At 34.7% G+C, this 17,176-nt stretch overlaps 1 protein-coding gene across 1 annotated transcript; it reads left to right on the forward strand.

The window, feature by feature from the left end:
* Window positions 1-4,970: 4,970 nt before the first annotated feature.
* On the forward strand, window positions 4,971-16,982 carry LOC128030489 (calbindin-like). The gene is made up of 11 exons (XM_052618171.1): window positions 4,971-5,080; window positions 5,379-5,455; window positions 9,538-9,612; window positions 10,181-10,261; window positions 10,631-10,687; window positions 12,751-12,828; window positions 12,923-12,978; window positions 13,055-13,094; window positions 13,176-13,229; window positions 14,758-14,829; window positions 16,264-16,982. The coding sequence occupies exons 1-11, from the start codon at window positions 5,002-5,004 to the stop codon at window positions 16,375-16,377; spliced, it is 783 nt and encodes a 260-aa protein (XP_052474131.1). The 5' UTR covers window positions 4,971-5,001; the 3' UTR covers window positions 16,378-16,982.
* Window positions 16,983-17,176: the final 194 nt, after the last annotated feature.

The following is a 17,176-nucleotide window of genomic DNA, read 5'->3' on the forward strand; positions in this document are numbered from 1 at the left end:
CGAGATGAGTTTTAAAACATTTGACAGCTCACGTGGAACATGTATTTAAGGGTCTGGAAACTGAAAAATCTACACTTTAAGAAAAGGACCATGTTGATATAAGGAAATTTTCTACATTTAATTTTCACAGGCGTTTTGGGTTAGTCATTGTGTCGTGTTTTAAGGTTTACATTAACAGCTATGCTTTTATTCATTTTATTCAAAGTGACTAAAACTGTATTCAGAGTTAACCTTAAAAAAAAAAAAGTCCTTACTTTTCCTGAAAATGAAACCCATAATCTTGGTGTTGTCAGGCATGCTCTATTGCTTTTGCTACAGGAAGGCCAGACTTGAAGAAAATGTCTGTATGCTGTATAATGCAATAACGGAAAAGGTACTGGTAATTTTCTGCCAGGGCATTCTCTGTATATTTTTAAAAAGGCACTGCAAAAAATAGCTAGTGGTGATAAATTTTGTATATGTGACAAGATCAATGATTGTATTACGCCCTGTGTAATAATATTTAGTTGGTTAGCATCAGCAGTTAGCCCTTGCTGCTACTAGATGCAGTAACTACACCGATATCTATATTTGCTATTCAATATTATTTTATTAAGCATGATTTTGAAGAATGTTTCAACAGTTTTTGTCCATACAATGAAAGTCATTGGGGTCCAAAACCAACACTGGACCCCTTTGACTTTTTTCATGGATTTAAAAAATTTATAAATATTTTTTGTGTATCTGTTCTACAGAAGAAAGGTGTGTTAAACACATGAGTGTGAGTAAATGATCCATTCCAAAAGTTTTCATAAGCATTTAGCCTTTTCAAAACTGTTTACCATTTAAACCATTCTTATCCCCATTTGTTTTCATTATCATAAGCGAATGGACATAGATTTATCATTTTCAATGCATCATGAACCAAACAACTAATAATGATAATATAATATAATATAATAAAACGATTTAGAAGTAACTGATCAGTTTATTCATATTATGCTTCTATTTTGACAGATTCCTAACGTTAATAAGAAATTTATCAAAATCTAAATATCAATGACTAATGTTCGAATTAGCAGAATGAGATGATAAAACTTGAGAGGAAGCATTGCTGACCACGTTAAACACTGGTGGACTTGAATGTTTTGAAATCAATTTTCCAATAAAACAGCAAATCTCATTTATCTCAATATTTGAACTGTATATGAGTGGTTTATATGCAGGTGTTGCGTTATTCATGTCTCTGAAAAAATACCAGTTTAGGGCAAAATATTTTGAATGACTCATTTACTGACAAAAACTTTCATTTTTGCTCTTCTAAGGTGTAACTCTGAGGGTCAAAAACTCATTCCTCTAATTAGCACCATCTTATAATGAGTATTCATATATCAATAAAATAGATTTTTACCTAATCAGGAGTTTTGACGGTGTTGGTGTTGCCGGCATAACCTTCTTTGATTTTCTTTGAATGTCAAGTACAGAAACCAAAAGTTCGCCGGGCCCAAATTCATTTGAATGCAGACATTCGCATCCCTGTGTATTGGAGTCAGCATGAAATACAGGTCCCTTCTGAACAGTCTTTGAATGTTCTGCTAGAAGGGCGGATCTTAAAACTCTTCTCAGACTGTTAAATCTCTCACTAGGCTGAAGTTCGACCATTTAAGCTCTCACATACATTATTAGCAACGACGAAACTGCTTATTGTGGCATAATCAGAGAAATCAGAGATTCTACTTACTCCTCAAATGCCAGGACGGTTAGAAGGTGTTCCAAAATACCCAGGACAAAATGTCTGTGGGGTTGCTTATAGACCTCAGCTGTCACTGATTTGATGCACTAGGCTACTTGCTGCATCTTTGGGATCCGAGAGGCAAAAAGTACCTTCTTTATGTTGCTGAAATCAAACTGCCTAAAAATTGCTGGCAATTAACTTGGGAGCAATGTTGAAATACTTTGTAAACGGCTGAGTGAGATACAAATGATTGGAAAATATGAATGTAAGCAGTTTTCATGTCACAATAATTTTGTGAGACATTTCTATTATGGAAAACATGGTAAATTTCGCAAGTAAGAGATAATTTAAAATAGGCGTATGATCAAGACAAGCAAAAATAAATAAATAATAATAACAAAAATGGTTCCCATTTCCCACTGGCTCCTCAACAAGTGATCTGCTTAATAGATACATTTTTCTTCTATGAATAACACACACTGAGGCATATTTTTATGAAGAGAGTTTTCAAGATCTGCTTCTACATTAATTATAAAAAGTTATGCAGATCATACCAATATAGCTGTGTTAAAACTAACAGGAATGGGAAAGCCTCCCTTTGGGTTTAGAAAAAGCAGCAATATTAGGTCCAATTCACACTGATAACTAGCTGCTTATTAGCATGTCTGTTATTAGCATATTGGCTGTTTATTAGTGCTTATAAAGTACATAAAATGCATAACATCCATAATCCTACCCAATCCTACCCAATTCAACTACCTTATAAACTATAAGTAAGCATCAAATAAGGAATTAATTGAGGCAAAACTAGTCAATGGTTAGTTAATAGTGTGAATTGGACCCTAAAATAAAGTGTGACCTTAAGTTATTATATGGGCAATATCACACAAGCAGGATTATGAGATAGAACCATATCGCACTTGTTTACTTATTATACTGCCTATATACCACAGTTATATGGCACAAGTGTAAATAAATAAGAAACAACCACGGAGTGTCTTTTACGAAACCCACATTTGAGGAATTACTTTATTCCAACACGGATTCAAATCTGCCGCTGAGTTACACAGATGTGCCCACCCAGTGTTGCCGGAATATGTGTGCTTTTTTTTAGCTTTCTTGATCTAAAGTTGAATAATATAAATATTAAATAATATAAAATGACTAAATGTATAACTAAGTCTCTACTGTAGGTCCCATGTACTAAAATCCCGCAGTGTGACGTCAGGTTCCCATTCTCTATTGATTCTACAGTAAGCATATTGGCCAGATTAACACAATTTAGTGAAGCTGAACTTTTGAAATCAGTTTACAATGAATCTAACTCTGATTGCAGCATCTCAGCATCTGAGGTGTAGACGAGTTGTTTACTTGTGCAGGTGCCACTGTTTACTTGCTAAGGTGTGATGTAAGCTCCTCACAACAATTCTCTGCAGGAGTGTTTCATAATGGCCTCGGTTCACACTACAACTGTCAGCCAATCCATCTGTGTGTCTATAGAGCAAATAGTGACCAACACCACAAACATATGCCACATTGTCATGCCTCTCGCTCAGTAAGTGCTAAGAAACACTAATGTTGTGTTGTGATAACATCTGGAAGCACCATTAGCATCATGTTGTCTAATTTAAGATCATTTAAGATCATTTCACTCACTCTGCCAGACTAGTAGGGAAGTGAATAATTGCATGAGGGTGGCTGTGTGTGGTGAACTGTTCATCTATTTGTCAGTCTGCCTGCCTACCTGCCAGGCAGGATGCCATGACAGAGGACTAGAGCCCCAGCCATCGTTTTATTGGGGAGAGCCTCATTAATTGGCATATGGAGAGCAATTATCTTACAGGTCGTTGCTCAATTTTATGAATTAATGTTCTGAAAATTAGAGAAAACTAACAACAAAACTGAACCAGGGAATGATGTCCTTAGAGCCAAGAGGAAACTTAATTCCATAAATTCAGTGCTAGGATCAGTAAATACACAAAATACATCCAAGAGCATACAAAAAAGTTTGTCCTCCTGGATAAAGACATCTCTGAATTGTGAAGTCCAAGCTATCGATAGTGCTTTCCGTATAATACAAAGACAAGTGTCTGAGAACTGCAATCCCATGACAAGTTTACTTTTGATTCTGAACAAAAAAATGAACTACTGTATATCTAAAGAAAAGCTCTGTCACCATTAAAACATTAACAAACAAATGTAAAAACAAAAAAGATGGACACTAAACTCACTAAACCAAACCTCCATGTCCACCCAAGCTAAATCAGTTAAGTAAAAATCTAGACTCAATTTTCGACCCAGGTAAATTCACTTTTGCATCTTGATTTTTGGAATCCATTTGCAAGATTAGGAACAATATGCAAATAAATGTCCAACTAGATGCAAGGATTAGTGTGAGAATACTAGGCTACATGTAGAACTTTCAGAAAAAAAAAAAAAAAAAAAAAAAAAAATATATATATATATATATATATATATATATATATATATATATATATAGGTAAAAAAATGTTAATCACTGTTAAACATTTTCGAGATTATTACATGCACATACGAAGGAAACTTCAGACAGGCCTCAGAAAACAAATTATTTGGTATAGGCTATCACTAGCACAGTAAAAGTCTTTTTTGATAAACCACAAAACCTTTTCTGAACCTTTTTTTTTTTGTTGTAATGTGCAACTCTATAAATAACGAACGTCATGCTTTATCGCAGTAGGGCACGCAAAATTATTGTTATAGAAATTGTCATTTCGGTGAAAGTAATTTTGAGACATAAATATGCGCGCTGCGGCTGTTGACTAATATGGGAAATCTTATATTTTTGGTTTAAAAAAAATAGCCCAATTTTTCTAAAGACCTCCTGCCCAAAATAAGTCGAGGCAAGTAGCGAATTATCCGCACATTTTTATTCATTGTGAGCGCACGGTCACCGTTTCCATAAAGCTAACTTCATGCATGTCAGGTTGTGAAACAGCAATTTTTTTATTATTATTATTTTTTTTTGTAGCCAGAGTTTTATTAGTGTCAGTGGGCTCTGTTGGAGTCTGTGACATACGAGCAGAAGGAAGTCCTGATTTAAATGCGTCTCACATCTGTGTAGCTCAGCAGCAGGCACCAGTGCTAGCCGTGCTCTACCTGCGGTGTGCGGAGACAAGAGGTGCGCTAGGCGTCCGCGGAGGGGAGGGGAGGGGAGGGGGCGGAACTTCACTTAAATACTGGAGACATCACAGTGTCATTCTCACAGCATCCGGACTCACAGCATCAGCCTGACACACGGAGAAAACATGGCAAACGCGTACCTGCAAGGAGTAGAGATTTCAGCATCTCAGTTCCTGGATATATTCCATCATTATGACATCGATGGTAATTTATTTCCTCATTTTGTGGATTCCATGATTTAATTTTTTTTGGGGGAAGAAAAAAAAATATTGGGATAATTCTTGCCACCTGCTTTGCAACTGGTTTCCAAAAGTTTGGTTAAAATTATTTGTCTTATTTATCTACCATTTTTTTTCCTTTGAGGATATAAAAATCTGACCAAAAAAAAAAAAAAAACATTGTTAATAATTTCAGATGGTTTTAAAATATGCATTTTGGCAGACTAATTTCATCTGAATTGAAACTGTGTTGTGTCATTGACTTGGGGTGTAAATGCTCTCAGGTAATGGATATATCGAGGGGAAGGAGTTGCAGAATTTTATCAGAGAACTTCAACAAGCTCGAAAACAAGCAGGACTGGTAAGTCATACGGTTTTCTTCAATTTTCTGCTGCATATTGGTTGGAATTTATGAGACACATCCCAAGAAGATATTATGTTGATAACACAATACAATAATAGTAATACTAATAGAAGTAATATAACTAAATAAAGCTGTCATAAGTAAAGCTGTCAGTATCAATTATTGGGTACCAAGAATAAAATACTTTAGGATAAAATGACAAAATTGCCAAATCTTTTCCTTTTTTTAAGCATTTTGCACAGGTTTAAAAAAATCTCTTAAAATGTAAAATTAAGTTATAAATATAGACACACACACATTTTGTTTGAATCTTATTGGCTCTTGGTGGCCAATTTTTGTTTGATTTGCATGACTGATATGGGCAGAACTGGACAAAACTCCTGCGTTAGTCCAGTTTCATTTAGAATATGAATTCAGAAGATATGTCAGTAAGTCAATATGGGTCACGCTCATAAAATGTTACTGGTTTGTGTTTTTGAACTGCTTTTCCACATTGAAGTTCTTTAGAGAAATGTGTAGAATATGTTGATGCTAGTAAATATCATGCAAATTAAACTAACTAGGAAGCTAATCCTTAAAGTGGTGGAAAATGTACTCTAAGTACATAAAGATTCAGAGTAAAAAGCAAAAAAATTAACAATATGTTAAATATGCTTATTTCATAAAGTTGGTATGTAATGTAATATTAAATATGTATAATATGTAATTTTAGTAGCATTACACATTTGTTTCCTAGCATTTAAATTAAATTATGAATTCTGCATTTGCTGTATCATATGATGGAGTGGCATGTTAACAAACCTGTTAAAAGCTCTGACAGAGGACAGAGACTTTGTTCCAGTTTGTCTCAGTCAGCACGTTAGGGCCAGTCTGTCTCCCCATCTGGGTCCATGCACATCTGCTGCTGGCTCCTCCTCTCATTTGCTTCATAGAGAATAAATCTTCATTTGTGTTTGTTTTACAATAACTATACCGTCCTTTGTAACTGCAATCTGATGGTTATGCAGTTATCTATAAAGAACAGCAATGTACTGTTTGTTGAAAAAAACAAAAAACAAAAAAGAACCAAAGGCTCATTGAAGAGAACTGCGTTTAGACTTGATGTAGTGGAATGACCTTGGATAAAACTCATTACTGGTACGAATCATGGATTGTTCTTGTCTGGAAAATACACAAGGCTGAAATTGCCAAGCAAACATAAGAGCTAGGTATGACTGTATATATACTGAATAATTGGTAACTGAAAGATTCTAATGAAATGCCATAATAACAAATGTGAAGTTTTGAGTTGTTCTCTCATGAAGGTCAGAGTATGTAACCATTTAGCAGGTGAACTACATTCACTTTATTGACATTTCTCTGAGAAACCCAGGTTAAGTGCCTCATACCTGGAAGCATTTACATTTTAATAACAGTTGCTCAGGTGGTTCAGGACCCTTGGAAGTAAAGGACAGAAAATGTTTGGTCAAGGGAACCACTGAAAGGTTTTGAGGCAATCAATCAATCATTCAATCAATCCATCCTGATAATGTTAATTGGCTACATTAATAAAAAACAAAAAATAAGATAATAGTATGATAAAAATAGTAATATACTACCACTACTAATAATAAGACACATTGATTAAGTTGATTGGCTGATGGCACAACAAGCATAGGGCTTCTTTAATACTAAACAAACAAAACAAAATACTGCATAAATAAAATGCACTAAAAAAGATCAAATAAAATATATTAATATAAAATATTACCAATATATGTTGCCTTCAATAAAATCTGTTCGTAAAAAATGCTCGTTTTAAATGTCCATTATGATAAAAGAGGCTTTTTGAACCAAATTGGTATAGTTACAGTATCAATCACCAGGGGCTAACCATGTAAACCTTACACTTCTACACAAGCAAGTAACCGTCAGATTACCAGTACTGATAATAAACCTCTACAACAACACCATTTTTATGTTATAACTGCAAGATCCAAGGTGTGCAGCTGGTCTGACATTGTAAAGCAGTGACTTTCATGTCCTCCATGTTGTTTCTGAGGTGGTGTCCAGTGGATGTACTTTACTGAGATTCCCATGTCTTTGAGTTACAGCCCTATTAGGAATAAATAGAAGTGATGGACTGTGACAGCACTGAGGAAAAGCAGCCACTGGGTCATTTCACACCTCTAATGATATTGTGCTGTGCTTTACTGCACCCTAAATGTCTCTCATGGGCCTGTGCATATAACAATTTAATTTATTCAGACTTGTAGACAGTGCATGTTTCCAGGTTTCATGTACAAGATTAAATATGTGCCCACTATACTTCAAGTCAGTTTGCCTAATACTCACGAAGAAAATGTCTTTATAGACATACATGGATCTGAACACACAAACCCTGATAATGGTGACAATCTACAAACATCAAATGAGTAAAAAGATCCATCAAATAGCTAACACGAGATGACAAAAACAACAACATCAGCATGAAGACAGCAAGCAGCCAAACAATAATCCTTGATCAGGAACCGCATAATGTATTCATGCTGCAATGCATCCTGGGAGCTGACAATGAACAAATCAACAACATGACTCAGTATGACACTAATACATGGTTTTATGTTTTTAACTTTTTATTTTACTACTAATCATCACTAAAATTGCAAACTGACTCGGGTTATCATTATCTGAAAGAGGGCAGTTCGACTAAACTAAATTTCGTTTTCATTTTTTTTCAGTTCCTTTAAATTGTTTAGATTTTATCCCTCCCTCACTGTTATGTCAGCTAAAGCAGGCATATTTGGATTAAATCCTTTTGATAACTTTTCCGGACAGAAACCACAGAGGACAAGGACTTCACTATGGTTCTACAATTAATCAATGGCTTTTCAACCAATCACACAGAACCCTCTGCGTATTAAACGGAAGAGAGTTTGTTGCTTTTCAGCCTGAAATGAAGACAGAAACAGTTTTTGTTTTATTCAGCTGTATTTACTCAGTGCTACTTAACATCCAAGTGAAAGATATATGCAAAAATAAAACAATAAAAAAAACCTGAGAAAAATCATCCCCTCCTAAAAATGACTTATAAAGTCAATAAGCTGTAGCTTATCACCTTCTCAATGGCACATTTAAAAAAAAAAATCGGAGTCGGTCTTCATTTCAGGTTGCAAAGCAACAAAATGTGAATATTTATATATATATATATATATATATATATATATATATATATATATATATATACCAACTGTGCAACAATTTTTTTTTTACTGGTATTTTGCCTGTATTTGGAATTTTGGGTTGAAGGAAATACAAATACTGTATAAAAATATACAAGTTATTATTAATTTTTTAAATGTATAATATAATTATAAGCTAGATGGATTTATACACACACACACACTTACACAAAACAATATACTGTACATATACACAAAATATAATGAATAATATTTCATATTATTTAATGACCCACATCTTCTGTATCTAATGCTTAAGCACATTGAAAGCGTTTTATTCCAGTATACTCAATTTAGACGTCTGCCCTGCAGCAGAGCAATGCCCTCTCAGAGATGACTGTCTGAGGATATGCCTTCATTTGTCTCAGCCAACCTATTGATTCTCACTGAACCTGTAGTAAGACAAATAACAGGCAAGTTTTGCAAACTTGGTGGGTTGCATCTTAGTGGATGTAGTCAACTCTGGAGTCTGGGGCCTAACTGTCATCAAAACCCTTACCCCATCATGTGAATGAATTGAAGTGTTTCACATTTTAGTGATTTTTGCAAAGTGTCCTATGCCGAGATGGGCAGATTTTGTTTGAGGAATGAGAACTCCTCTCATCTGCATCAAAAGCAGTAAGAAAACACAATCAGCATTGTGCAATGAGGGCTGAAGATAGCAGCACATCCCATCTGTCTGTGCGTATTTGTTTTTACACATCAATGGCTTTTAGAAGGCAGAAGAAATGGATTGTAACAGCCTAAAGCTTGATTATAGCCACTGAAGTCTGTAACAAACTGTATTTTTTGTTAAAATGCCTAAGAGTTACAGAATGAGTTCTTTAGAATGCATGATTATTAGAATTTTTTTTTCAGGAACTAACAGACAAGATGAAAGCCTTTGTGGAGAAATATGAACAAAATGCTGACGGGAAAATAGGTATCATTGAGGTAAGAAAGTTAAAACCCTGTGTTAGGGTGTTCAAATAATACATATGTTTTTATTTAAATAAATAATATAATGAGATTTTCTGACTGTTCAAATGCCTGGTACAAACTGCAGTGTTTAGACTCCAAAATTAAAAAGCTTTGACATGTTAGTAAAGCACAAAATTCAGCAATTTATAAATTGTGTGCACGATTTAGCAATTCGAGTGAACGCAATAGTAAATCGAGGGAACGCAATAGTAATCGTGTGCACGTTTTTGTACATTGAGGGAACGTATTAGAAAATCGTGCGCACAATTTATTTATTTTTTCTTGCATGTCATGTGCGGGGCTCCGTAGTGAAAGCATGTGGAGTTTCAGCAATCAATGCAGCTGTCAGCGGCTCTCTGAGAGCATCATTTCAGAAATACTATCACTTAGCAGATATCCAGCAGCCCTTGACACCTCAAACTGTCATCCCTTGATAGCTGACAGTCAACTTGTCTTTCCCATAGGAATTTATGCGCATTACATTAATCAAAAAGTGCATACATTTTTTTTTATCTTATCTTTGTCTTTACATCTTTCACAGCTGGTTCAAATACTACCTACAGAGGAAAACTTCTTGCTATTTTTCAGGCAACAGCTGAAATCCTGTGCAGAATTTATGGAGGTAAGTCTGAAATTTACACAGTTTAAACAAACTAGAAATAGATGATACCACTGCATGCATTTGAAGTATACAATTACAGTGATTACAGCACTAAATCAGCATATTAGAACGATTTCTGAACGATCATATGACCCTGGGAACTGCAGTTAAAGTTTTATCATTACAGGAATAAACAACATTTTAAAATAGAAAATGGTTATGTTTAATTGTAATAATAGGTCCTGATATTGCTGTATTTTTTCAAATAAATACAGCCTTGGTGAGCATAAGAAATTTAAGACATTTAAAAAATATAAATGCAAATTTTTAAGATCAGCGTCAGCTTTCTGTAACAATTCCAAAAGTTAAATTAATTCATTTTTCCACCAGGCTTGGAGAAATTATGATGCTGATCACAGTGGATACATCGAAGCTGACGAACTCAAGGTAATGACCTTTTGATCTTTCAAAGTCTTCTTTGTTGAGTAACTTCATGTTTTTGTCTGCTGAGATTTACTTTTTATGCTCTTTATGTATGACCCATAGAGACCCCAGTGCTGTAGGTGTAAAAATAATAATAGGAATTTTAAACCTGTTATTGTCCCTTAAAATATGTATGATGCTCTGACTTAACTGACACACTACAGCTTTAACTCTGTATTTTACAAACAAGTCAACATGTACTTTTCAGAAATGTGACTACAGTAACATTTCTGGTTCTCTTTGGGGTCAGTTTGACTTTCAGCAAAACCAAAAAATGCAATAAAGCAAAAAAAGTGTACTGCAGTCTTAATATGTAAAAATACTTCATGTGATTCATTTTTGGAGTTCATAATCTGTTCACATATGTTTGGAAAAAAATCATGAAGTATCAAGTTACTTAAAGGAAGAGTTCACCCAAAAAATGTAAATTTACTGAAAAAATGTATTCACCCCTGGACCATCCAAGATGTACTGTAGAGTTTTTTTTTTTTTTTTTCTCCACTGGAACGGATTTGGAGAAATGTAGCTTGTTCACCAGTGGATCCTCTGCAGTGAATAAGAATATGAGTCTAAACAGCTGATAAAAACAATCCACTACTAATCCACATGACTTCACACCATCAATTAACATCTTGTAAAGTCAAAATCTGTGTTTGTCATAAATCCATCAAGATATTTTAACCCTTATGTGTTGCTGCAAACTAAAATCAGTGAAAATGTCATCTTGTTTAAAATGGGTGAGAAATATACATAGATGAAGCACTGTTTACAAGCAAAATTATTCTAAACAAAAATGGTTGGTGGATTTTAATGTAAGACTTTTTCACTGGAGGAAGGGTCATTCTGGATTGGTATTTTGGCCAGAAGTGACCGTTTAAAATTTTTAAAAGAGTTTTTTTTTCTAATAAACACACCGTCATGTGGATTATTTGTGGATGTTTTTAATCAGCAATTTGAACTCTCATTCTGATGGCACCCATTAACTGCAGAGGATCCACTGGTGAATTTCAACAAACCCATCCAATTATTATTTTTTTTGGTGAACTATTCCTCAAGTTTAAGTTAAGATTGTTATTTAAGACATATTATAACCTGCTCTGGAGTTTCCTTCTCAAGAAGTCTAGCAAATCTAGCATGTGGACTGGAGGGTATGACAACAAACTGAACAAAAGATTTGATTTTGGGCCCAATGCTAATAACCACATGCACCACTCAAAGGAGCTTGTGTAAAGTAAGCACTGAGGATTTATGCATTTAAATTAAAATAGGGAGAGGTTTCTTTAAACTGCTGCCAGAATTACAGTCAGTGATTTGATGAGTGCAATCTGTCAACACTGGACTGCTTTTGAACCCACTAATGTAATGGCAGGAAAAGCAAATTCTGAGAGTTCTTGTGAAATATGGACATTGCATTTTGGAGGCAGCTCCACTATAAACATAATATGGACAGTTCCGGTCATGAATGCTGGTTATGGAAATATTTTTCTCATTAATTTTTTTTTCCCATAAGTCTTTGTTTCATAGATATAAGCCTAAAAGTCCTAACTCAATTAGCTACAAGGTGAATCACAACATTACCATTTGAAAATCAGACAAAAAGACAAAAAGTACTACAATCCCATGAAGCATTGCAAATGACAATCAAATTAAAAATGACCAGAATTTTACCTTTATTGCAAAATCTGCATATTATGCATACAAATATTTAGGGAGCTGAGTGTGTAGATAAACTGACCATTCGCAGTGCTTCACAGAAGTGCAATTTATTTGTTGTGTTTCTCTGATTGGTGGAAATTTCTCCAAAATTATAAAAAAAAAAAGTAAAAAATAATGCATGATGATGTCTTCAATATAAGTGTATCGCATCAATTAACAACCTCATATCTCACAGTATTTCTGTTATTAAAGGTTTGTAAGTTTTTGCTCAAAATCTGTTTGAAGCATCCTCAAAAGTAATAATTAAACTGTAAAAAATCATCTTACTGACCCCAAACTTACTTGATGACTCTGAATCTAATGTTTTTCAGAATTTTTTAAAAGACCTGCTTCAGAGGGCTAAAAAACCATATGATGAGAAGAAACTAGAGGAGTACACACTAACTACGGTAAGTTCAGGGTGAACTGCACAGCCCATCAGAAATTATGATTTTGAGGGAATATATTGTTTTTTTGTTGTTGTTGTTTTGTTTTTTTTTACAGCTGAAAATATTTGATTCTAATAAAGATGGGAAATTATGTCTGTCAGAAATGGCACGGTAAGTGAGCTTGCAATTTCATTATGAATATTTATCGCTGCCTTTTAACTCAATAACTCTCTTATTTTTTAAACAGGCTTTTACCGGACCAGGAGAATTTTTTACTAAAATTTCAGGTATGTCAGCATTAGGAATTAACCCGTAAATGGATCGGATTAACCCTTAACCACCTACAACTGAACAAATATTTTCTTCAGGGGGTAAAAATGGCCAGAAAAGAGTTCAACAAGATCTTTGAGTTATATGATCAGGTAAGTCTCTTGCACTGATCAATCACTCCTTCATATCATTTAATAATAAAAATCCTCTGTGCCCGACAGACTTAAAATACCTCAAGCCTAAACTTAATACAAGTTGATTTTATACATAACCAAGCATGCATCGATCAGCCAAAGTGTCTCCAATTGTATAAGACCCGAGGAAAGCAGCCATTAGTATTCAAAGATAGTCTCTTTCAGTCTGGATATCACCTCCAACACCACTGAATCTTTTGGCCCTGGCTCCATTGTGATGTATTACAGTGTCCCTGAATAGGGCAAGTTCCTCACTGCTGATGACAGCATCCCTGATCTTTATTGATCGGCAGGTTCGGGTTCCGAACTCACATGGAGACCTGCTCAAGTGCAAACATAGCTGCTTCTGGGCTATTAGAAAACACAGAGTGATGATGCTACATTAGAGGTGACAGCATGTGCTCAAAGCTCTGAAGCATTCCATTACAGACACACTGACTGATGGTCTGCATTTAGCAGACATGTGGTTTGGCCTCATATTGTTTGCTCTTTCCCTTTTTTTGTTACACTGTATAACATTCACGCAACATGATTTGACAGATTTTTATGTAAAAAGTGCAACAGCGCAAGGCATTAAAAGAAAGGACATAAACGGTTTTCATAACTGCTGGCCAAATTCAAAAACAAAACTAATATTGAATCACCATTGAGAGCAAGTGGACCCCCTGGTGTTTCGGGGTCCCTTACGCAGCTTGCATACTTTTTGCATATAGATAGGATCGGCTCTAGGACTATGCCTTCTGAAAAGTCATAATGTTTTATGTTGGTTTTTGATGCAGAAGTTAATAGTTCACTCAAAAATTATTTTTTTAAAATTATTTTTATTTTTTAGTTTTATTTACCTTCAAAACAAGTATATTATACATTCTTACAATGTGTGACTATTTGTTCTGCAGCATTCTTTTACCCCCAGGTTGCTATGAAGTGTTATTTTATGATCAAGAACTGTGTAACGTAAAGTAAAATAAAATTCCAATAAAAGATTATTCCAATATTTTGAAGTCAAATCAAATCAAATCTACTTTTGTTTATTGCAAATATAAGAAATATATAAAAAAGATTAAATGATAAATTTGGTAGGGCATGGTGGTGAATAAAAAAGTTTTAAAAAATGAATTTGAGGGGGAATTTTTCTTTTAAACCAAATCGAATACATATAGTACGTACACTGCCTTTTCAGGAGCATGTCTAAATGTCTCAAGCTATCTAACGGATGTTACAGGCCCACTTTCTCTGGCTTTTATTTCTTCAGAGCACCAAATGAGCACCTCGAGACCCAGCATGTCATTGCATTGACTCTGTGTGCAAAACCGATCCTTAATGCCCTGATTTCCAATCTCTCCCTAGAGAACATTGCATGAGGCGTCCCTAATGTCTGCATAGAGAATACAGGAAATGATAGTAAAGTGGCATGACACTGAGTTTCCTCAGTGGCTGTCACACATCTGTGCTCGTTAATGTTGACTATGCTCTCCACCTCTCCCAGGACAGGAATGGTTACATGGACGAAAATGAGCTTGACGCCCTCCTTAAAGACCTTTGTGAAAAAAATAACAAGGTACACATCTATAAAGAAAAAAACAGCTGATTGGAGGTTTCATGCTTTCATTTTCTGAGATCTGTTGATGTATTCTGACTTGATGTATTCTGACTCTCAGTTGAAGCCCACGATGAGCACAAACTATTTTCCTGAAGCAGACTCATAAATGATAATATAGTGAGAAATCTAATCTCCTGCTGATGCATGTGGATTGCATGCAAATGTTCAGCTTTAGAAGATAGAAAGACTTGATGTAAAAGAAGAAACTACTGTCATCATGAAACTATCATTCCAAAAAAAAAAAAAACGGGGAATTGTCTGGGATCAGTGCAATTTCAGCTAGAAATCTGTAGATTACCACAGATGACATCTTTAGTCCCTCAGACAGTAGAAACAAACAAAATTAATACATATAGAAAAGCTTTTTTTTTTTCAAATAACCAATTGGCTTCAGTTAGATCACAGCTGAGCCATGATTAGCAACTTGCTAGCTGTGAATGCGGGAGGGGCTTTTTCATTCTAGAGAACATCTGATTAGACAAAAATCTGTGTAGTGCAGGGTGAGTCATCAGTAATGTTGGTCCATTTTCCCAGCTGTGAAAAATTACATTTTAAAGTTGAAAATTGTGAATTTGCATATAGATGACCTCTTAACTTAAAATCATGTATTAGTAATCCAATTTTTTTTTTTTTTTTTTACAAAATTATTAAATTTTCTGTGGGAAACAACAGAGCCTGAACCTGGAAAATACTTTTTAGTTTTGTCCAAAAAAAAAAAAAAAAAAAACTTACATAAATAAATTAAATTCAATAACTATCTGCACTACCATTCAAAAGTTTGGACTCAGTAAGATATTTTTGTCAAAAAATAATTTAATCTATTTTTTTAATCCTATTTGATTAAAATGACGGGGAAAAAAACAGTAATATTGTGTTATGTATTCCTGTGATGGCAAAGCTGAATTTTCAGCAGCCATTACATTACTTCAGTGTCACATGATCCTTCTACATCCATTGATTTGGTGCTCGAGAAACATTTCTTCTTATTATCAATGCTGAAACTCATGCTGCTTATTTTCTCATATTATTTTCTTTGATTACTAAGGTTCAAAGAACAGTATTTATACAAAATGGTAAAGCCAATTGTAATGTTACAAAGATTTCTGTCACTTTAAATAAATTGAATGTATCCTTGCTGAATAAAAGTAAAAAAAAAAAAAAATCTTACTGACACCAACTGTTCAGGCCATTTCATACCAAGGGTTTGTTCACAACTCATAAATGTAGCAAAGTAAAAACAGTATGCAATTCAATATACTTATACGGTTTGGGTTTTTAAAAAATTGCTGCATGTCTGAAAAAAGCCTTTGAAGCTCATGGAAACTGATTTCTAATGCCACATTGACAGATGCTCTAAAGAATCACTGAAGATATTCTTCTGATCTCTGACAGGTTCTTGAAGTCAGCAAAATCCCGACGTATAAGAGCGCCATCATGGCTCTGTCTGATGGAGGCAAGCTCTACAGAACAGAGTTAGCGCTGGTGTTGTGCGCAGAGGAGATGTAAACGGCTCCGTCTGTACTCACACCATCCCAGAACCCCGTCCTCAGCTCACCTGTGATGCGTAAAGTAGCTAGAACCCTCTTACGTTCTTTCATTTTGAATATGTATTTCACATAGAAAGGCAACCCAGTGGTACATACTTTTCAATTTGTTGTTTCTATACTGTTTCTAAGTGTACAGATTTTTTTAACAATGGCACACATACGATACTTACAAGCTACACTCCATACACAAACACAATTCCTTCAACAAAAGAAGAAACCCAACATGCTACCATATCCCCATCTCAATTCAATACCAAAATACCTATTCAGCAAGTATTGAATATCATAGACAAAAGCAATAATGTCCTCAAAGAATGCTTTTGGTGGGATCGATCGTATAAAACTCCAAAAGACTGCATTTACTTTTGCGATGCATGTTTGTAGCTGACGGCAGGCCCTGCTAGTGGGGTATTTTTGACTGCAAGCACATGCCAAATGTAATGCATCGCCCCAGTCCTGTCTCTAATGTTAGATTTTGCACTGTAAAAAAGGACATTCTCCTCTATGCTAAACACCACAGACACTGTGTAAGAAAATATTAAACTTCTTGAATGATTACCCACATCCAGTTGTGTGTCATGAATCCTTCACTCCCTAAAAATTGGTCTAATTTTAATTCTAAACATGCATGAGATTCTTTCTTCTGTGGACAGGTATCTTTCTCCCAAACAAAGAAAGTCAATGGGATCCAGTGCTGATTTGTTTTGGACCCCAATGACTTTTATTGTATGGATAAAAAATATTTTTTGTGTGTTTCG

The sequence above is a fragment of the Carassius gibelio genome, chromosome A16 (assembly GCF_023724105.1).
Source record: "Carassius gibelio isolate Cgi1373 ecotype wild population from Czech Republic chromosome A16, carGib1.2-hapl.c, whole genome shotgun sequence".
In the NCBI taxonomy this organism is placed as follows: Eukaryota; Metazoa; Chordata; class Actinopteri; order Cypriniformes; family Cyprinidae; genus Carassius; species Carassius gibelio.